The sequence below is a fragment of the Equus przewalskii genome, chromosome 3 (genome assembly GCF_037783145.1).
Source record: "Equus przewalskii isolate Varuska chromosome 3, EquPr2, whole genome shotgun sequence".
Classification (NCBI taxonomy): Eukaryota; Metazoa; Chordata; class Mammalia; order Perissodactyla; family Equidae; genus Equus; species Equus przewalskii.
Window position 1 is genome coordinate 50780515 of NC_091833.1, and position 22991 is coordinate 50803505.

At 36.4% G+C, this 22991-nt stretch overlaps 1 protein-coding gene across 41 annotated transcripts in view; it reads right to left on the reverse strand.

Annotated features, from left to right (window-relative positions):
- Nucleotides 1–22991, reverse strand: part of PTPN13 (protein tyrosine phosphatase non-receptor type 13) — a 201180-nt gene that overhangs the window by 78743 nt on the left and 99446 nt on the right. For 25 of the 41 annotated variants that reach the window (XM_070614385.1, XM_070614412.1, XM_070614411.1 and 22 more), the window contains 4 exons: nucleotides 22203–22769; nucleotides 8447–8542; nucleotides 7968–8061; nucleotides 2075–2297 (listed from right to left, as the gene is read on the reverse strand). In XM_070614385.1, coding sequence (XP_070470486.1) covers nucleotides 2075–2297; nucleotides 7968–8061; nucleotides 8447–8542; nucleotides 22203–22769 — 980 coding nt within the window. The remainder of the gene's footprint in view (nucleotides 1–2074; nucleotides 2298–7967; nucleotides 8062–8446; nucleotides 8543–22202; nucleotides 22770–22991) is intronic. The other 16 variants (XM_070614395.1, XM_070614392.1, XM_070614380.1 and 13 more) reach the window with 3 other exon arrangements.

A 22991-nucleotide genomic window follows, 5' to 3' on the forward strand; every position in this document is an offset into this window, starting at 1 on the left:
AATGATCTGCCATGGGAGACACAGAACGTATTACAGACCAACTAAGGCAACAGGGCATGAACAAGTTAAAATGTGCTTGCATCAAAAGTAATACCAGAAAAAAAACTAACCTAAAAATTTATGTTTTGGGAAAGAACATTAATTCAATTGTGCAACTGTTCCTCCAAATAGTAGTACTCTTTTTCAGCCTCAAAAACATTTTCAGCCTTCCTGCTCTTTTTAGAAAAAACACTCTATCGTTCTTTAATGACCAGTACTTCAAATTCTCTAGTCATTGACGTAGCATGTCTCTGACGAAGAAACATCTGTTTCTGAAACAGTCAGAAACAGATCGCCTAATAGGAAACACAGGGTTTTAGTGAGATGACACATAACAGTGGCATATTGTAAAGGTACAGACTACCATTTATGAATCTCCAATTAGCCAGTTCTGCATTAGCTCTCTGAAACGATTTAGGAAAAAGATGTACATACGTGTGTGCCCTTTATGCTTTGTGTTTGCCTTTAATTATTGGAAGCCCACACTATTTTGTATGATATCCTGCCTACTGCTTAATTTTGACAAAGGTATTGGTTATAATGATAAATTGATGAAGCCCTATTGAGTATCTTCCTTTTAGCTTAAAATAAATTCAGTTATATTTTATTGAAATCTAATAACTTTAAAATTGGACAGTCTTATAAATTATAACAATTCCACATTTCAAAAATTAACACAATGAGGCAAAAAGAGGTTTAAAAATTTACATAAAGTCACATAACAGCATTATTAGCAACAGAATCCAAGTCTTCTAATTTGTAGTTCACTGCAATTTTCACCAACCAATACTGTTTCTTCTCTTTAGAAAACTAAGAGGAAAATTTGAATTCTATCAACTTTGGGGCATACAAATATGCTTTTAAGATAATTCTTTGAAACAAGCAACAAAAAACAAAACAGAACAGGGCAATACACTTTCTTAGTGCAGAACTAAAAGGAAAAAGTTCACTCTAGATTTTACCACCTTTACTAACATTTATTCTGATTTTGAAGAAGTATTTGTAAAGGAACAACACAAATGAGATACCACTGCCTCATCTCATGATAAAAAAAGAAAGGTAATATCCAGAGTCGGTAAGAATGTGATGAAATAGGCATGGCCATAGGAAGCATAAATTGGTACAAACTTTTCTGAATGGCAATTTCACAATAAGGATCAAATGTCTTAAAAGGTGCTTGCTTTTGACTTGTCTATTCTACTTGGAGGAAGTTACCTGCAAAGATTTAGCTATGGGGATGTTCATCAGAGCACTGCTTGCAATAGCAACAACAATAAATTAGAAACATTACAAATGTTCAACAACTGGAAACTGGTTACAGAAATGATCGTACTTGGAAATTCACATAATGGAGTACCTTACAGCCCTTAACAATAATATTACAGAAGTTGTAAAATATTCATCATATTTTACATGAGAAAAGAAGACTATGTTCATTTGAGCTTGTTTATAAAAATATATAGGACTTAGGTTGAAAGAAAAAATTTAAAGAAATTTAAAAAAAATCCCCCCAGGTATAAGATGCAGATTTGTTCCTTCTTGTCTTGGCTACCGTAACATGAGGGAGGATACGATGCCTGCAGCTAATGCGGTCATCTTTTGACTATTAAGTCAAAATTCTAAGAATGGCAGTGGAAAGATGGAATGTACTTGATAACATTCTTGAGCTTCTGAACCAACCTTGAACTCTCTATCTCTGATCTTCCTGGTTTGTGGGATAACAGATTTCTTAAAATTGAAAAACAATCCCCCATAATACTGAATAAAGCCAGTTGACTTTAAGGATCATGAATACACTTTTTAAACATAGAGTTAAAATACTCTAAATCCACCTTATGTTGTTTTAAAAAAGAAATCGTGAAAACAGCTAAATATTTAATATCAACCAGGATATTTAACACCAACGGAAATTAATATGGGATTCCAAATTCATCTACAGGCAACTTTAGGATACCTATAGAGTTTTTAAAAGTACTTTGCATAGCATTTCCCTCTGAGACCAAATTTAGCTGCAGTAACCTGAGAATGGGCTTACCCTCAGTTTTCTTTGGGTCATGGCTGTTTCTAGAGCCATTTCTCTTAAGGGATCCCTGGTGATGTCAAGCATAGAAGCTTTGATTGTGTCTCCTGGATACAGGCTCAACCGAGACTGTCTAAGGGCCATCCTGGCTTGTAGCTGCATCATTTCTTCTTCTTGCCGTTTTAGCATGATCTCTTGATTAATTAAGTTGCCTTCAAGGGATGTTTCATATTGTCTACTAAATAGAAAAGCAGAGAAAACTAAGTAATTGGAAGAAAACAATTATTTTAAGTCTAATCAAGAAAATACCATGTGAAGTCAAGTATTAAGAATTTAAACCACTTAATTTTTCCATCTCAGGAAAACCCTTGCAGTCACGTTTCAGTCTTACTTTTAATATGACAGCCTGCTGTCCCATTTCACTGATTGGATCTATCCTCCACCCCTTCTCTGAACTTCCCAGCATCCTCTGAAAACTACTTCCCCCACAGATCTCTCAGATAAGGCCTGTTTTATTCTTATGGTTCTGTACCACTGAGCCTGGAGATGGGGGTAGAGATTCCCCTTAATTCTTATTTCAGCTTCTAGACCACTGTTGACCCCTCAATCGTCCCCAGCTTTCCTGAAGTACATGCTATGAAACTTTGCTTTAGATACGTAATATCCTATTGGTTGATGCCCCCTTATTCATTAAAGATTTAAGTGCCTGACTCAGTCTTTTTTTCCATCACAACTCCTGTCATCATTCATGGAGGTGTTACACAGACTGAGGAGTCCTCCAATACCCTGCCTCCTCCACTGCAGCCAGCAATCTACTCCCAGGGTCATCATGGCCATTAACAGTAACGGCACTGCCTCTGAAATCCCCTATTTCTATTACCCAGTACCCTCTCTATAGCTCCTTATTTTTTCTAGCTCACTTCCTCTAATATCCTTCTTCAAATAATTCATTGACTCTATCAGGATTTTTTTTTTTGTTTGTTTGTTTGTTTTTTTTTTTGCTGAGGAAGATTCGCCCTAAGCTAACATCTGTGACAATCTTCCTCTATTTTTTTTTTTTTTTTTTAGTATGTGGGTCGCCAGTACAGCATGGCTACTAACTGAGCAGTATAGGTCTGCGCTTGGGAACTGAACCCAGGCCTCCAAAGCAGAGCATACTGAACTTAACCATTAGGCCACTGGAGTTGGGCCCCTCTATCAGGAATTTTAATCCATTGACTCCCCACTTTCTCTCTGGCTATGATCCCTCTCTTGCTCTTATATTAATTAAATTCTAAAGCCCACTATTAGAATTACTCTTCTGCATACAACCTCAACTCTCATGAAACTGCAGAACCATGCTGACTGATCTCACCAGGCTCTCGGTACTGCCTGGCGATTCATTTTCTTTGAGAACTACTTTCTATCTTCCTTCTCCTTTCTTTTCAAAGCTCCAATACTCTCTGCCTCTTTCTCTCTCAACTGATGACTTTTCCAGAGTCCTCTTGGTGAAATAAGGTGCAATCAGGAAATAACTTCCTCAACTGTCTACCACCAAACTTTGCAAATCTACGCCCATACGGTCTGCCTTCTCTTCTGTTACAATGGATGGATCTCCTGCACAGTTACGTAGGCCCCAAACCTCTACTGGGCATGGGATTCCACCCCTCTTTCCTACTCAAAGACTTTGCTCCTTCAATTATCTTCTCCCATGCATCAATAATCTCATACACTAGGTTATTCTCACTAACATACAAACATGCTGTACTATCTTCTACTCAGAACAAGAAATTCTCCTTCAGTTCCAAAGCCCCTTTTAGACTCTCCTATTTTTCTTTTAGAGTAAATCTCTTAAAATTGTCATTTAAATTTTATTTCCACTTCATCTCCCACTCTCTCTTGGACTCAGACCAATAGTTTTAGTTCCTACCATTCCACCAAAACTGGTCACAAAAACGACCAACCTCTATGTTATCAAAGCCAAAGGATAATTCTCAATTTTCATTTTACCTGAGCTCTAAGCATCATATGATATAGTTGCTCAATCCTTCCTCTTCTTGAAAATTTGACTTCTGGGAAACCATGCTCTTTTTATTTTCCTTCTATTTCACTTGCTCCTCCTTCTTAGTCTCTTTTGCTGGATCTTCCCTCATTTTTAATCTCTTAATGTTAGACTACAACAGTGCTCACCAGACCTCCAGATTTTTCTAGTCTCCACATACACTCCATACCTACATGATCTCATTTAGTCACATGGACTTAAGTACTTATATATTCCTCTAACTCCACCTCTCTCCCCTGAATTCTAATTCTATTCACCTGCCTAGGTGGGTGTTCCACTTGGATGTTAATGTGCATCTTTAGCCTAACATGTCTAACACCAAATTAGTGACACTTTTTCTCCACATCCAATCTTCTCTCAATCATTCACCAGTTGCTTAGGACACAACCTGGAGTCATTCTTGATTCTTCTTTTTTGCAAATCCCACATCCAATCAAGCAGCAAATCCTGAAGGCACAATCTTGAAGATATCTACATCCAACTCTTCTCTATCACTAACAACCTAGTAGTCTGTACTGTATCCCCCTCAAATGGAGTACTGTAATTGCCTCCTAACTGCTCTTTATTCCCGAAATCTGTTCTTCACAGAGTAATACCATTAAAATGTAAATTAGATCATGGCTCCCTCTGCTTTCAACCATCCAATGTCTTCCCATTGTACTTAGAATAATACCCAAAGTGCTCACCTTAGCTTCTGAGCTCTGACATGATTTTGGTCTGGCTAACATCCACTCTGCCCTTTGCCCATTCTGCTGCACCCACGCTGCCCTTCCTGCTATTTATCTAACTTACAACACATCTTCCATACCTCAAGGCCTCTGCTGTTGCTGTTCCTTTTGTCTGGAACATTCTTCTTCCTAATACTTGCACGATTCACCCCCTCCCTCATTCAAATAGTTTTCTGTTCAAATGTCCTCCTTTGGGAGAAGCCTCCTCTGATCACCCTACCCATGTAAAATAGAACTTGGGCATCAGACCCCTGCCCTCTATCCTTTTAGCCTGATTTATTTTTCTTCAAAGCACCATCATATGTGATGGTGCATCATTTACTTGTTTTTTTAATGGTTTATTGGACACCTCTTTGCCCTAGAAAGGCCCTTGAAAGGCCTTTTTTGTCTTGTTCATGACTCTGATCTCTAGTACCTAGTACCTGGGTATCTCATGTACCCAGCACATGGTAAGTGCTCAATAATTATTTGTTGACCAAATAATTGAATATAATTTTATGGCTCGTTTCACTTAATGGGGGTCAAGGAAAATAACAAGAATTTGAATCTATCCATTTTAACTTACACCTGTTATTTTCATCAAATATATTAGCTTTCTTACTCAAATTATTTTATACCAGAGCTACAAACAGGTAGCAAAGATGACTTATGTATCATTTTAGCTCTCCAATGCAATATCTGGTAGAAGGGTCTATAAAGACTGAAAATTCTGAGAGGAAAAAAACCAAAGATAAAACAAATAAATAAACAAAAAAATTCAGAAAATCTGGATCATTTAGGAATGAATATACAGGTTGAGTCACAAAACAAAGGTTATCTATCAAGTGGACAGGAACAGAAGCAGTGGGAATTGTACTATGTATAAACTGTTCTTCAAAAGTTAACACAGAAAAAAGCTTAGAGACGCCCTTTGGAAAACAGCTTTGAATATCCCTTTTGATCACTGAAAGACACTTCTGATAGCTCAGAATCCAAAAATTACTCATTCTGCTGCATCTGACTCATAATTTCCTGTTAATGCCCCCACCCGCTATGATACAAATCAATAGCACCGTCTGGATCTGTCTTTCCATTTCATTCTAACTAAAGGGAGTGGAAACTTTTATAAAGAAGCATGCAACATGTCTAAATACAGCACTATTCATAGATCTCACAAATATGTGACCTAAAGAACAAAACAGGATCTCCTGACTGTGCACCAGCATGTTAAGGATATTATCAGAAACCTTTGTACACATTCAGAAAATTCTGTACTTGAATAAGGAAATTAGAGAGTATTTTAGTTCATGTGTTTTTCTGCGGGCAGAAAAAGGAGATAGGACTAGTCTAAAAAGAAGTAGAGTTTAGCATCTTACATTAAATATAACATATTCTCAGACTTAACAACCTATTTCTCCTTGAAATATTTTTCTTTCACCTATACCTTTATCTAACTCAGATGCTATGAACACCATACTGGGTTTTTCCCCTCTTAAAGTACGAAAGATAGTTTATCACTAAAACATGATTTGATCAGTTAAGGTGGCCTTAATGTTTCCTAAAATAAAATCTGGAAACAGTCAAAACTAAGATTTTTTTTTGATTGACTATAATCAATCAATTTTTAACACATAATCCCAGTAATTCTTCCAGTTGTTATCTCTACTCTTGCTTTTGATCAAGCTAAAAGGGCATCATATTATTTAACATCATATTATATTAATTAACTATTTATAAGTTTTTTCCAAATTACAAAGTACATAAAGTGTGACTTCTTCAAGCAAACATGGAGCTTAGTGTAATTCAGTATTTGCTTCTTATTGCTGTTGGTTCCCAAATACTTTTAAAAAACCATGTAATATCAAGCATTGATCTGTCTTTGTCACTTACCTCTTTGTTCAAAATTACCAAAACGGGGTCATCACAATTACTATTACTACAGTGGGGTCATAGTAATATAAAATGCTGCTATGCAAATATAACATCACTTTAGGTAAATGAATACTTATTAGAGCTTTCCTCAAATAAAAAAAAAGTATCACGGACTATTTTAAAAGCCACAAGAAAGAAGAGAAAAAGACATAAATTTAATAAAACTTGGAACATTAAGGAATAATTTTAGTGCAATGTATTTAATTACTTGGAGTTTAAACCCTGGATAAATTGTTAGCTTTAATCACATGGTTAGGGTTACCTGGTCTATTAATAGTTTACAGGTGTGAAATGGTGTCTTCCAAAATTAATTAGCTAAAGGGAAAGCTTTTATTAATTTTCAAATGATTCTTTTGTATATGGTGGCACTTGAATTAGTTGAACTGAGATATGAAATTTAAAAGGATTCCCATAGTTTGGGAGTAAAATCTGAAACAACCTCTGGTTCTCTGATTTCACATTACAAATTTCAAATTATTGCTTAACACTAACAACATGCTTTTGTTCATGGAAGGGATCTGTGCACACATGAAAAGGATACATATCAACATATTCACTACCGATTTGACACTTTTCAGTTTAAACAAAGTAAACCAATACCAAGCTATAATACCACCACCCTAAGCCCAGCACAAGAATAATATCTAACACCTCCTAAGAAAGCTGAATATTTCAGTTTGAAACTCAACTCTAAATAGGCCAAATTGGGCTTTAAAAAACACACAAGATAACCTCTTTTAAGCCAGGAATGATGAAGTGAATAATTAACTTTTTACATAATAGGTTACTCAGTAGTAACCTACTCATTACTCATTCAACAAATAATACTGAAAGCCTGTTGTTGAGTCTGTTTAACCTTTCAAAAGAGGTACCATCGTCTTAGAAATGTAAGGTTTTCTATCGTTTCACAGATGTTCAATGCCATGCCTTCGGAAGTTCCTGTTAATGTTATTTTATATTCATATGAACAATTTAAAAAATCAAGCACAAACCATAACCAATCACAGCCAAGTCCAATTTTAAAAGAGCCCAATAACTCAAACTACAATGTCTTTCAATTAATTGAATGAATTTGTGAGAACTTAAAGAGGAAGGAAAGGAAAAGGAAAATGGAGAAAATAGAAGAGGATAATTTTTAAAAATTCTCCTTGATTTGAATAAACAACCCCACCCCACCCCACCCCCCGTCACTGGAAATGTATTATTACTATTTTTTCCTATCACATACCTCGGTCTCTGTGACTGGCCTTGACTGGGGGTTTCATCCACCCCTGGGAGACCAGTGTTGGATTCAAACCGCTTTGAAGCTTCACTTTTTCTCACTAATTGTGAATGAAAAAGGAATAGCACGGGTGATAAATATGTGAAGTAATCTTACTTAAAAACTGAAGCATTTAGCAGACTTATAAGATAATTCTTACAAATCATATTCATACAGCCAAATTAATGACATAATATCAGTAAACTCTTTACAGGTAAGTCATGTTATTTTTAAAGACAATGAATTATTTCCTCTATTAGAAAACTGACTACATTGTTGTTTGATGAAACTGCTATTAAGCTTTTATAGTACTGTTAAAATGAGTAACTGGCAGGTTTTTATGATTTTTTAAATTTTATATAGAATTATTCTTTTGACACTGCTACTGAAAAAGAAGAACAATCATGGTTTCTTAAAAACACTTTGCTTGTTCAGATGCTTCTCACCTTGTCTGACATCTGATTCGGAGGAAATAATAGATGGACTTTCACTGGAGGTACTGAAGATATCACTGTGGTAAGTTTTGTATCTTCGAATTGGTTCTAAAAGGATTAAAACAAAAATATTAGAGGGCAAACTCATTACCTGTTCCACACGAATCAAATAAAATATTATTTTACTCTTGTGAGACCAGAACATTTTATATACTGCTTTAATTTCACCAACTGCTGGATGGCACGCAAACAATGTGACTCCCACGATGAGGCGTGTGGCATACTGGTTAAGAGCCTGGACTCTGATGCCAGATTGCCTGGGTTTGAATGTCAGCTCCACTACTTGCTATGTGTGTGACCTCAGGAAGGGAATTTAACCTTCCTGTGACTCATCTCCTTCAGGTCAAAAGGGGATATAATAATAGTGCACCCCTCATACGCTTGTTGTGAGCATAAATGAACTCATGTCTGCAAAGCTCCTAAAGCAGAGTGGATGCTACATAAACATCATCATTAACCAGCAGTCTTTGAATGCTTACTATGTGTAATTCTGTGTTAGGTGCTATAAGGGATAGAAAAACCAAAGATACAGTCCCAAGCTCAAAATAATTTAAAATGTAGAAATACAAAATACTTAATTCAAGACAGGATGTTTAGTTCCACCAGAATGAGATGAACAAGCACGGGGGGATGGGGTGCGATTGTGTAGGGTTGCACAGTGTGTGCCCTGTACAAGGGGACAGGGCCTCCCCAAAACTAAATTCTACCCTCTGAATGTTTCTGGCTCGTCCGCTCTTCTTCATACTCAGGATCACAATCATAGATCACTGTTCATCTCACACCTGGAATACTTCATGTGTCCCAGATCTCCCTTTCTGCAGTCTTGCTCGTCTTATTATAACTCACATTACAGAGAGTAAACTTTCCAGAAACAAAAATCTGAGCATATTGCTATATTTCTTAAACTTTTTCAAACTACAGGCTTCAAGATACAGCTTAAAAACTCCTTGCCTTGGTATTCAAAGCCTTTCACAACCTGGTCCCCGAATACATTTATAGCAGTGGCTCTTCATTTTGTGAAATCATAGCTTCACTTGTTGGAGTAAGATGAAGAGTATAGACCTCTCTCCTCCTTCTCCCCAAACATACATATATGCAAACATGTGAACAGAACTTTAAAAACTCAATCCAGGTAAAAATCCTTTTTCCATGGCCTCATTGCCACCCACTTCCCCAGACAAATTCTGTACTCATGTTACTGAATTTGCAGACAACCAAAAGCATATACACTTTTAGGTTCCTTCCTGAAACACACTCTCTGTTAGGAATGCTGTTTCCCATCCATCCCCTTTTCTTTACCTGAATACTTTTTCTTTTTCCTTTAAGAGAAGCCTCACTTTCTACACAAAAGCCTTCATGAACACCTCAAGGCTGTTGGACATTGCTTCTCTTACTTTATTATTGCCTTATGCACAACTAACTGCGACTCGTCCACTGCCTAATAGTTCCTCCTCTGTTTGTTTCCTCTACCTAAATTATAAACTCTCTCACAAAAAGGATTTTGCCTTTTTCAGATGTATCTCTACTATCTAGCAAGTGTCTGGTGCATAGCAAGCACAAAATAAATATTTTCTGAGTGACTATGAATGAATGGATGAACGAACAGATGAATGGGAGTATTATGCAAAGTCCCAGATGACCTCTAAGAGGACCATTTCCATTGTACAGACAGGTCAGAGGCCATATCAGGAAGGGATGAAAAAGGACTAGCTGGTAATAAATTAAGAAAATGAGCATACACTATTCTTTCAAGTTTGAGGGTTTGAGAAAGGAAAAAGATTTAAAAAAAATAGACAATGAGTTATCAGGGTCTTTTTGGCAAAGTGGAGGGTCTGAGCAGGATTTTAGGTAGAGGATAATAAGCCTGTAGATTGGAGGAGACTGAAGTTGCAAATGACAATGGGGAAAATTGATGGAAAAATGTGCTGAAGGAAATACGCAAAGATGAAAAAAACCCCAACACATACGGGATGGTTAGTTTGGCAAGGAGGAAGAACCTTTTCTTCCTAAGAGAAAGAAATGATGGACAAAGAAAATGGTGAAAATACAGAGGGAATCCCAAGATACTCATATAAGAAAGCTGCCTTACTCCTAGCACTTTAAAAAAGTGAATCACTTCTGGGGAGCCAGTTTGGCTGGGATCTTGAGAAGAATAAAGAAATTCTGCTGTAACAATGTGATGAGTCAGCAAAAACCACATGAAAGCTTTTATGTGGCCATGAGAGTTTAGACTAGGCTAGAATGCATACATTTTATTGGAATAAATCAAAATTGATTTGTAGCTTTTTCTTGGCACTAGAGAAAGTAGATCATGGGAAATACCTAGAACTGAAGAGTGATACGGGATACATGGCAGCAGATATAAGGTACATGAGGGATTCCTTCTCACTAGTTTGCAAACTTGAGGACCCAGACTTCAGAAAACAAATTATTCCTTGTATTAGAGGGTGTTCACTAGCGATTGTTAAAAGAAAAAGAGAGGAATGCATGAATAAAATCGTTAAATAGCACCATAGGAACCAGGCTGTAGAACCAGGATGGAGATTATGGGCTGCTAGAATCACAAGGTCATGCTGAGACAAAGGACAGGAGTCATGCCGAGACAAAACTTTAAATAAATGAGAGGAGTAGAAGGATAAATGAGCGGCCAAGGACTTGATGGAGAGCAAGCTGCGCATTGTTCTTATGACAATGTTCACCTGGAGAAGTAGGCATAATTTAAGGAGACTCCTACTTTGTCCAACTTTGTATACAGTGAACATGAGTATCAAACAATACTATAATTAATGGAAAGAGTTTTGGAATTAAAAATCCAAGTATTTACCAGTACTTCTTAAAAATGACTCCATTCTACCACACGGAAGTCTCATGGTAAAATAAATAACTTTTAAAAAATTCCTCTGGTCTGAGATGAACGTGATTTGAAAAGATGGTAGAAGACTTCAAACAACAGTTTTATCTAACACTATTTAAATTTAACGAACATAGTTAAATGGTTACTTAAGAAGAACTGCTATTTGCAAGAGCACTGAAGAACTTTTTTTTCTTGTTACAGCATGCCCATGCTAAATTTTTGTGGGCTTTTCCCAAGGAAACATGACCAAATTACAAACTCGGCATTGCAATGTACAAGACAGCGAAACCACCAAGGCCAAGGAGAGGACCTAAATTTAGAGAGGCAATGAGGTTTTACCTTACAAAGAAAGGTAGGAAGTCACAATAAATCTACTCAGCAGACAGAGCAGAGAACTTCAGTCACTTGGATATTATGCCATGCAATACCAATTTTATGTCCCATATTAAATAAATTTACTGTTTCATAACTATTTCTGCCAACTGGCTGTAAGATAGTAAATAAATTTGAATTTCCATTCTTTGGTGGTGCTTTATAATTGTTCTTATATTATTTCATGTGTCCACATTCCCTCTTTCTTGCTAGCCTATGTTTTGTTTCCTTTTTCTTCAGTTTACTCTGACACCAGTAAACTTTTTCGATTCTTGGGTTCCTTCTGCAAGACAACTTAATGTAATTTTGACAAACCTCTCTGAAAAATATAACAATAAATCATCTCCCCTTGATGAACTATTGGTCTGTAAATGTTCTCAGGCCCACACCTCGGGGGAGGGAGGGCACTGCCTTATGACACTTGACCGGTTTATAGTAACAGGGCACTAGCCCTCCAGAGACAAGGACTGGATGACTGGCTTGGCAGGACTGTTAGGGGGTAGGAGGACTTTTTTTCTTCTAAGACTGGGGTAGGAGTGGCGTATCTATGTTAATTAAAGTGGTAGGAATCTTTTTTGTGAGCTTGTTGTAGTCTGGAAGGTATCTTTTAAAACGTCGTTAGCCATGTTCCTTTCATGTAAGGACATGGTGGATATAACCAAATTAAAGTTCTCAGTCAAAATTTACGACTCAGTCATGCTTACAACAAAGGTTAGCCCTGTGAAGTATGAGCTTCCCATTTCTGAATTCAATAATAAATTTAACTGTTTCAGGAATTATTATAAAATTACACGTCCTTTACCAAGAGCATCTTGCAATCGTGTACAGGGAGAGGCACAGTTTCCATGCTTACAGACCACTTGGGCAGGAACATTTCTTGGCTTTCTGAGATGACCTACATAAAGGCATCCAGTAGACACTAAGTGGACAGACAGCAGCTTTCTTCCTCTGCTCTGGTCTGCAGAAGAAGGGTAATCGCTAATCTTCCATGAGGTGTCCTAATACTATTAACAACTTCTCTTTTTGGAGGATCCAGACACCACAAATATGTTTTCTATCTATATTTGACTGTATAATCCCAGCACTTTAGATTTGATCCAGATTCCAGGGATGTGCTATTAATTGGGTGATTAAAAAAAGAAAACACAACTTTTTATTATGAAAACTTCTAAACAGACACAAAAACAGAGAGCACAAGTCCTCATGTACCCATCTCCCAGTACCAACAAAACCTAGCGATTGTTATTTTACATAGAAAGTGTCAGACCATTTTTTTAAAACAAGGAGATGCTCTAAGTATTTATAGAATATTGCAAAGTTTTCTGAATGCCAAAATTCTTGAATCATGCACAATGAAGCTCTTAAGAATATTCAAATAGACATTTTATAAAATGCACATGTGGCCACTTTCACTGCAATGTTAAAACTGTAATAGCAAAATTTTAAGCTCTCACCATTACAATTGCAGAACTGAATTTATTTGCCTTTTGTAAAATAAAATTAAACTCAATATCTAATTTGTTAGTTTGCAGATTTATTTTCTCAGCTGGTAAACATTTAAATGAAGCCCACATTGTACAAATCAGTGTACTAGGGTCCATTTAGAGTCATGATTATTTCTCATTTCACCAGACAATTTCCTTCTCTTTGACTTGCTCTGAGTACTTAGTTTTCGGTTGTGGAAAATGATGTCTGAAGATAGACTTTTGTGTTAGAAATAATAACGAACGCAAAAGAACAAACAGGGGAGTAAAATCAGCCTGGACACATGTCACCAAAAAGAAGCACCAAATTGGGTGTGTGAATATATGCACATAGACACATAAAACACGCAGAAATATCTTCTCTCCAAAAAACATTTTGTGGAATAGTGATGAGAGGATGAGAAGAATACGGACTACAGAAGAATGACTTAAAGAATTAACATTTGGAAAGAAGTCCAGTTATAGAGATTCTGTAATCATACATACTCTGACAATTGAAGATATCTTTTAATTTCCAGCACTACTTTACCATAATTAAGAGTATACTATTTTTCATCAGAATACAAGGTACAAAGACCTGACAAATATTTTATTATCCTTTAACTGTAATCTAATCCTCTATACAAAATTCACCCCAACTCTAATACCACATTGACTCCACTTATAAAGTGACAATAAAAAGTAACTTTTCAACAGGCTAAAGTGTTTTGTCATAAGTTCCTGACAAGTAAGAGTCATAATTTCCACCACCACTTAACACACTTAACACTTCAAACATACAAAGTTGTGGCATGTGATCATGAACACTACACTTTCAATGTTTAGGAGATTATGAAGATTTGCATCATTTCTGAGCTTACATGAAGCTATTTCAGATGAAATGTTCAAATCTACAATCTTCACATTAAAATGAATCTAAGCCAGCACAAACTAGTCTAAAAACACCATTTACAAGTGACACATATACAAGCTCAGACAAGTAACAAGCAGACAATGAGACTCACCAATTGCAACATCAGGAATTAATAACCACTTTCACCTTGCCATTTCTTTACCTTTAATTCACGACTAGAATTACAGATACAAGTTTCAAAGAGAAATGCACTAAAATGACTGGTTTTGCAGCTCAGAACTATAAAAAAAATTTTAAACCCTGCATTTTTAAGGTGACGGGCCCTAACAAATAACATATTTCACTTTTCAAATAAAGCTGAGAAACCAAGTAGTAACATTATGTACTCATATATGAAGTGCTTTTCTCCACGCTTTCTTTTCGGGGGATTAATTTCTAGAGATGAGAGATTGTATCTTTTACGTGTTCACTGGAGTCCACTGGTATTCTTTATTACACCATGGTGCCGGATATATGAATTGAATATATTCTGAAATCTCTCAAAAGCTAGACACAATCAATGAAATTTTTAACCAGGAGGAACAGAACTCATGTAAGTGTGAATATATATATAAATGAGGAAAGATATATAGAAAAATGCTAAATTACTTTATAGATGTAAAATTGGTACAGAGTAAGAATGGCAAAAAGAAGGAACAGTCTCTAAATTCCTGCAAGGGGGTCTTCTGTAGCCACAAACCTGGGCCATGACTCGCATCTGGGCTGGCTGTACCACTCCTTCAGCATCCTCCAGGATCCCCCATTGTTACGACTTCACTGCCACCTCTAAAACTTTCAAACAGTACAGAGTTCTAAAGAAAACTGACTGCATTTGCTGTTGGTAAATCAGGCTATGGCTGACAAGTATGTGATTTTCTCTTAGAGTCGGACAAAACAGAGGAGAAGTAGGTGGGATTTCTCCTCACTATATGTATAATTCATCAGAGACTAGTGTTGTATCCAATATCTGAAATAGCACCACTAAATATATTAAAATTCTTTAATAGCCACACTGCAAACTCAGTTTGGATTAACAAGCACTTATTGAGTATCTATTATATGTCAGGTGTAGTGATAGATGCTAAAGATACAGCTATGAATTAGACCAGGCAAAATTTCTGATTCTATAGGAGGAGAAGCAAGCTCCTCAAAACAAATAATTTCAACAAAAAACATAGGCCATCATCCTAAACTGGGAAGATGAGAGGGCAAGTTTTGAGTGTGAAGGCAGGAAGCTGTAAGAATAAAGGCGTGGAAATATGAAATGGCCTATCTGGTGGGAGGAAAGAGGAAGAAATAGAGGAATCAGGGCGGGGGGTAGAGAATATGTACATGGTGTTGAAGTGAGGCATGAAATGGGAAATGTTAAGGGATGAGACTGGGAATACAATCATGGAGAGCCTTTTTAACCATGATCTAAGGAGCTGGAATTTGATCCTGCTTAGATGATGGAAAGCTATTAAATGGCTGAAGGCAGAGAAGAAATGTATTCAGATTTGCACGGCAGGGAAATGGAGGATAAACTAGAGCCGAGAGATCGATTTAGAAAGCTATTTCTATAGCCCGTGAGCAACAGAGAAATGAGAGAACGGGACAGAATGAAAAAATATTTTGGAGGTTAAAATTGCTGGGTCTTAAAAATTGCGATGACATCTATTGTTAAAAAGATACATTTTAAATCCTTCTTAAAACATATCAAAATCCATGCTGTTCAGAAGATGTCTATGTCAAAACTAAACTAGGTCTATGTTAACTATGTGTGAGTTAGATTTAAATGAGGTCCCTAATTTCTGATAAAGTAGCCTACAATTTCTGTGGACTACAAAATCAGTATTATGTTATTATGAATATAGACGCTGGAAAGTTTGTATTGGTTTCATGTTTAACTTTCCTTAGTGTTTAAAAATGCAATTTTGGGCCAGCCATGGTGGCCTAGTGGTTAAGTTCAGCACACTCTGCTTCAGCAGCCAGGGTTTGGTTCCCGGTTGCAGACCTACACCGCTCTGCTGGCAGCCATGATGTGCTGGCAGCCTACCTACTGAAAAACAGAGGAAGATTGGCACAGATGTTAGCTCAGGGTGAATCGTCCTCCGCAAAAAAAAAACAAAAACAAAAAACACCAATTTCACTTTTTCCACTTGGATAAATCAAAAGAAGTAAACATTCATTCTCAGTTGTATTTAAACTAAAGAACAACTTATTGCACACCTCTTCTCAAACGCTTCTCAAACCAAACTTCAATTGAATAATGATATTTTATATGGACTAACTTTACACGAGAATGGTCTGAAGCTGCACTAATCTAACATGGTGGCCAGTAGCCATATGTAGCTAGGGAAATTTAAATAAAATATTCAGTCCCTCAGTTACACCCGCCACAATGCAAGTGCTCCATAGTCACATGTGACTTGTAACTACCGAGTTGGACTTTGTAGATACAGAAAATTTCCTCCACTGAAGAAGTTGTACTGGACAATGCTGATCTAAAATACAAATCTGTTTAAAACTCAGCCCTGGAAACATAGTAGCCACTTGATTCTTTTTGGCTGACTAAGATGTTGAAGCCATCTATAATAATGTACTCTTCAGAGATATAAAATATATTTGCATGGTAGTATAATAATTAAGTTATTAATTCCTGAAATACAAGTGATATTTGACCAATATCACATAAAATCCCTTCTTATATAAGTGAAAGAGAAAGTGAATATTAAAATTATTTATTTTAGTTCATGGAGTAATCCAAATAACAACTGAATTTTATATATATACACATATACATGTATATATTTTTTTGCTATTCAAAGAGAAATAAGGTGAAAAATAAAAACTGAATAGTTCCATAGGTGGTAGTTAACACACAGACAAAGAGAACTGATCGGTGGTTACCAGGGGAAAGGGGGGTGGGGGGAGGGCACTAGGGGTGAAGTGGTGCACCTACAACATGACTAATAATGATGTACACCTGTAATTTCACAAGATTGTTAACTATCATAATCTTAATAAAAAAAAACCTGAATAGTTCATCTTTACCAGTTTTGGATTTTAGAAGAGAGACAAGTTTTGAAAATAATTCCTCTTTCCATAAAATGTTACTAGAAAGTATCCTACATGATGAACTATAACATTTATGAGTCCATCCCCTTGCTTTTCTGAAATCTAACTATAAAAATGTATGAACTTTCAAATTCAATCTTCTCATGGAAATGAAACACTAAGGTGCCTCAATAATGAGAACTGGCTCACATACTTGAGTGTTTACATATTCTAGTTGCACAACACAGAGTTTAAGCTGTATTCACAGGCCTGTCACAGAACAGCAAAACGAGGCTAGACAGAAGCCACAGCATTGAAAGAATGGAAACAATATTTAATTTTGATACAAAGGAGATTGACTTAAAACTTCTTAAATAAGTAGTATTTAACCATAGTCACTTTTGTAGGATTTACTCATATCTGTTCTTCATACTTTCTCTCCTTGTATTATACAGAATGCAGAGGAGTTTTAACTATTGGAAACAAAATGCTATTCATGGTCCCACCCAGGGCGTGGAGTGCTGTTCACACGATACTCACAGTACTGCTTCCAAGTCAATTTCTCATAATTAGGAATGTGCTGCCAACCCACAGAGCAATGGACAGTGAGTGTGTGATAATTGCATCACAAGAGAGATGGCGACAGATACTCCAATTAGAAAACAGACAGTTTCTCAGATCTTGAGATGGAGTAGGGAGAGGGGAAAAGAAAATACTGGGAACAAGGAAGAAAGAAAAAGAGAAGAATAAGACAGTCCTATGCTGAGGTGAAACAAAGTAAAATGAAAAGAATAAAACAAAAAGAGAGTAACATCAAATTTTAAAGCTAGTTTCTATGAGAGAAATCTGTTAGGTGTCTTCCCACCCCTTCCCAACTCCTTTATGTACATAGAGAACTATATGAAAGGTTAAGCGTTACCTTAATAATCATAGTAATAATCTTATAATTTTAAAACTTCAACTACAATTTCTTTCTTGGGAATCTTTTTTGTTCCTAATTTTCTTATTTTGTTCCCAAAGAAATCAGAGCACTCAATGCCAACCACTGCTTTTTGATAGTTTTTACTCCGTTATCTCGTCAGCCACAGGATAACCATCTCAACAGATGTAACGGTGGCAAACCCCCATCAAAACACTATCACAATAAAGCCCGCGACACGATGGAGCTCCCTCCATCTAAACCTCCATCCAGTGTGGTTTACTGCAGAAAGAACCAAAAGTGCCTCATTTTGAGCCTTTCTTTCATTATACTATCTTGTTTTACTGTATTAAAAATTATATAATTTTATTAGGAAGAGACTCAGGCAGTTTGCTAGGCAGTGAGCTGAACGTCCAACTTCCCAGGCAGTGATAAAGTTTTCTCAACAATATATCTGAAATGTATCTTGTCTCTGCTGGAAATGAGAATGGTAGAGTGGAAAAAATCTTATTCTGGAGCTCAAGAGACCTAGATTCTAAATACAGCTCTATTATGAATTATCAATTACGTGTCTCCTTCGGCAAACTATTCTGGACCTCTGAAAATGAGATGTTTGGTTTAAATGGTATCCAGATTCCTCCCAGTACCAAACTCCACGATTTTAAGGGCTGTCTGGTTCTCCCCTGTGCTGGCTGACTGGTTGATGGCATCAGCTGGAGGAGATGCTGCGGAGGTAATTTAGGTAAAGGCTCCTTTCAATGATGGGGCCTAGGCTAAGGAAAAAGTTATATATCTGAGGCTAAAGAAGACAACTGTCTTTCCTATTACTAGTTCAATGAGCCTCCTTGTATGCCCAAAAGGACAAACTGAAATGTAGCAATTTCTTTTCTTACAATTGTTATATTAATAAATCTTCACAAGCCCAGGAACCTGAGCTCTATGCCCTCTTCTAATTCTGAAATTACTGATAGCCAGTAGTAACTGCCAAATTTAAAGATTACAAAAATTGTGCAGAACATTATTAATATTTTAAAATTCTTTAAAAGAAGAATATTTAAAAAGAAATGTGTACAAGAAAATGTGCACATTAGTGATATCTACTGTTCTGCTTGATTTATCACATAACAGATTGGTGCAGCCTACTTTCATGAGAATTAAATGAGATAAATGGGATGTATATTATTTTCTATTCTTTTTTCTTCTTTATTAGCTAAAATCTTCATATTAGCAATCTGCACTTCTGTTTGCACAGCTAACATAAATTATCTCATCTTTAGAAAAAGACAGTAGAGCATAAACCAGCAAATTACTCAACTATATAACTAGTAAGAATTATTGTTTTCGATTCCAAAATCAAACATTCCTTTCGAATAATGCTTTTAGTCTAAGCAAATATACCTTATTACTACTTACAAGTTACTATATAATAAGGGAGTTTACTAAAGGTGGCGTAAGCATTTTCACAATAAACCAACATTATCAAGGGGTTTTGTTTAACTCGGTTATAAAACATACTCTGGGGGAAAATGGGCAGTTTCTTTGTGGGAGCAAATGCTTTTAAAAACTCTTCAAAAGCAAAGAAAGATTTCAGGATGGAAACCATCCTGCATCAAACAATTCAAAGTGTTTTATTTTTAAAAAGAAATCTTTTCGTTTCTTTTATCTCTTGTAATGAATTCAAAACTTCTAAATCTGGAGATTTTGTTTTATAACAAGTTACCGTTTTTAACAAGTAAGGGTCTACAAAGATTATACATCATCTTTGCAGATATAGATGCACATTTGGAAACAAGCACACACACACACGCATACATTACCTGAGAAGATAAAAGGCTCATATACAAACTTAAACATAATTTGGCTTAATACCCATCTTATAGGTAATCAAAAAAACCACCTATTCAAACAAAGTATACTAAGCAGACTATTGTGGCAATATTTAACAGATTAAGTATATTTTCATTACTGTTTGATTTCTTCACCGTTTAATTCTCAAACCAAGGTTTAAGTGTAAAAAACACTTTCCTCAAGCTTCACTAATCCACAGCACTATTAATTTACCAAATATTAAGTCAAGTAATCTTCTGAAACACACAGATGAGAACATTAGAAATTATTTTTAATACTCGCATGTTAAGAAAAGACATTACTCAACCTTTTAAATGTTGGAAATAGTCATCTAGATTGGTATGTATCTTCACTATTTATATTCTGAAACCATCATGGTTTTATCTATTTGAATTATTGAGGATTTTTTCCCCCCACAATGGGCAAGATTTCTTTACATAAATGTCTCTGTGAGGGCATGCTCATAAAAAGGTCAGGCTAAATTATTATTCATATGCTAGCTGTTGTGCAACACTAAATGGTCATAAAATACAACTTCTGAAAGGGGAGACTTTATTTTAAAGTTACAGGAAGTGCGTATTCTTTGCTGTCACAACTCTAAAGGTTTAATGATCAGAGTTAAACAGTGAAATCATGCATAAAACAAATTTCCAGACTTTTATTTTCTGTCTTTGAAAGTTTTCAGATCAACATTATACATGACCATCTCATAAAGTTGGCTAATGTTTTTTAAAAATGCATGTATACACAACCTCATAAATCAATTGAGTGTTTAATAATTTCCTCCATAATTTTAAATTCTTTACTAATTTGCAATTCCTGAATTGAAAAAAAAATTTGCAACGCTTCTTTTATTAAGTAAAGCACAATGTGGAGAGTATGCTCAGTTCTAGAACTATGCCTGAAACTTAAGTAACAGAACGACCTTTCAGCAGAGTATTTTAAAGGCAATCTATGAATCAAAAATATTCTACTGAACAATCACTTTAAAAAGGAATATGACCCTGGATTACGTCCCTACTCTCATCAAACGGGACAGTGCCTTCAAGTCACTTTAGTCAGTTGTGTCCCATGGTTTGTCTAGGAGGCAAGGGAGGTTATAAAACCATAATCCTCAAAAATGGAGAGGATTAGATGGAAAACTCTCTCTCATTTTGTTTTCCACCTCTCTATGTTAAAAGTAGCCTCTATCGAGGCCGGCCCCGTGGCTGAGTGGTTGTGTTCGCACGCTCCGCTTCAGCGGCCCAGGGTTTCGCTGGTTCGGACTCATCAGGCCACACTGAGGCGGCGTCCCACATGCCACAACTAGAAGGACCCACAACTAAAAAATATACAACTAGGTACCGGGGGGCTTGGGGGAGTAAAAAGGAAAAATAAAATCTTAAAAAAAAAAAAAGCCTCTATCTACATATCTAGAACATAATCTTATTCTCTTCAATATATTGAGTTTTGTGTGTGAATCAGGTATTTTTGAAACAGAGCTTTGCCCTGCAAATAATAAGAATTTATCATTTATAAAGCTATTCTCATGCCTCACATATTTTATGCCTCTCAATAAGTAATTTGATTTATTAACCACTTTACATTCATTACCCAATTAACCTATCTTTGTTAAGCACATTTTACAGGTGGGGTAACTCAGACTTGGAGTGATTCAGCCTAATGGCTGAAGCGAGGATCACAAAGCTACTGAGTGGAGTACATAATTCAAACCTAGACTGTCTGACTGTATAAACCTAAAGACTGTGATTTTTTAAATATTGACTTAAAACTTCATTTCAGACCAAAGAAATTATAATCTCCAGGAATCCTGTCCCAAAATTTGTTTTTTGAAGCCGGTCGTTCGGGAATGGCTGCACCATCACCACGCCACTCTGCCTCCCTAGGATTGCGGATTTTGATTAACTGCGTCTCATTTCCGTGAACCAGTCCTTGATGGAAGCCTCCCGCAAGATAGTGCATGACAGATGGTGCTGTGGAGGATTAAAAAGAAGTAGAAAACATGGCTCTTGCCCCTGAGAAGCCTACAGTTTAAAAGCATCCTGCCCCAAATATTGAGCAGCTGTAAAGTGACGGGACCGGGCATGCAGAGCAGGGATGGCTTTGTGGAAGCAGTGAACTTTGATCAGGGTTTTGGTGGAAGGCAGAACGGAAATTGACAGAGAAGAAGAGATTAACCAGGTGCAAAGGTTTGCCACGGGAAATAAGACTTGTGGAATGGTTTAATAACCCTTCTTTATTTCAAAACACAATTTTAAATATTTCAATTCAATTCTCTCTCAAACACACACAAAATTACTAACCTTCTACATTCATGGCTTCTCTCAGAACCTGAAGTTTCTTCTGTCTCTCTCGGATTCGGTCCAAAGCGCTTGATATTGCTGAGGAGATGGGCAGTTCTCGTGTGTGAAACAATGGATCCATTTTCTGAGGGCCGAAGATATCCAAGGCTATGCTTCCATCTGAGTATCTTGCCTCCTTTTTTCTGGGAGTAGTGGAAGTCCGCACTGTTACTGTCTCAGGGAGACAGTGTTCATACCTGCCAGTCTCCCCAGAAGAGAAGTCTCTGTCAGCTGTGCAAAGCAAGTCCATGGATGAAGCCCAAATCTTCTTCTTGGGAAGCACGTCAATGCCAGGAGTAGCTTTTTTTCCCGGGCCGCTAGTTTTGAACTGGTAAGGGGAGCAGGTATTCTCACAATCTTCGTGTCCAGAATTATTATCTGATGAAATGTCCTTGAAATAATCTTCCTCATCTTGTGTGTCTCTGATGGACAGAAATCCCATAGATTTACTAAGCCCTTTGTTAAGAAAGGTCTGATGAGAGAATGGAGACTTGTGTATGTCTAGTACATCAGAAGTAGAGCTTCTTCCTGGAATGATAAGAATCTATCATGTATGCATAGAATTTTTAGAAAGTAACTAGAATGTAACCTTACTACTGACAACAAAAGTGGTAGCAATTTTCTAAATTCTCTTAGAGGAGGATCAGAGATGAAATAGATGGTGGTGGTTATGATAGTGGAAGTGGAAATAGACGCTACGTTTGTATGACTTTTCATAGTCCATTGTTTCTCATCTAATGAGATTAATAA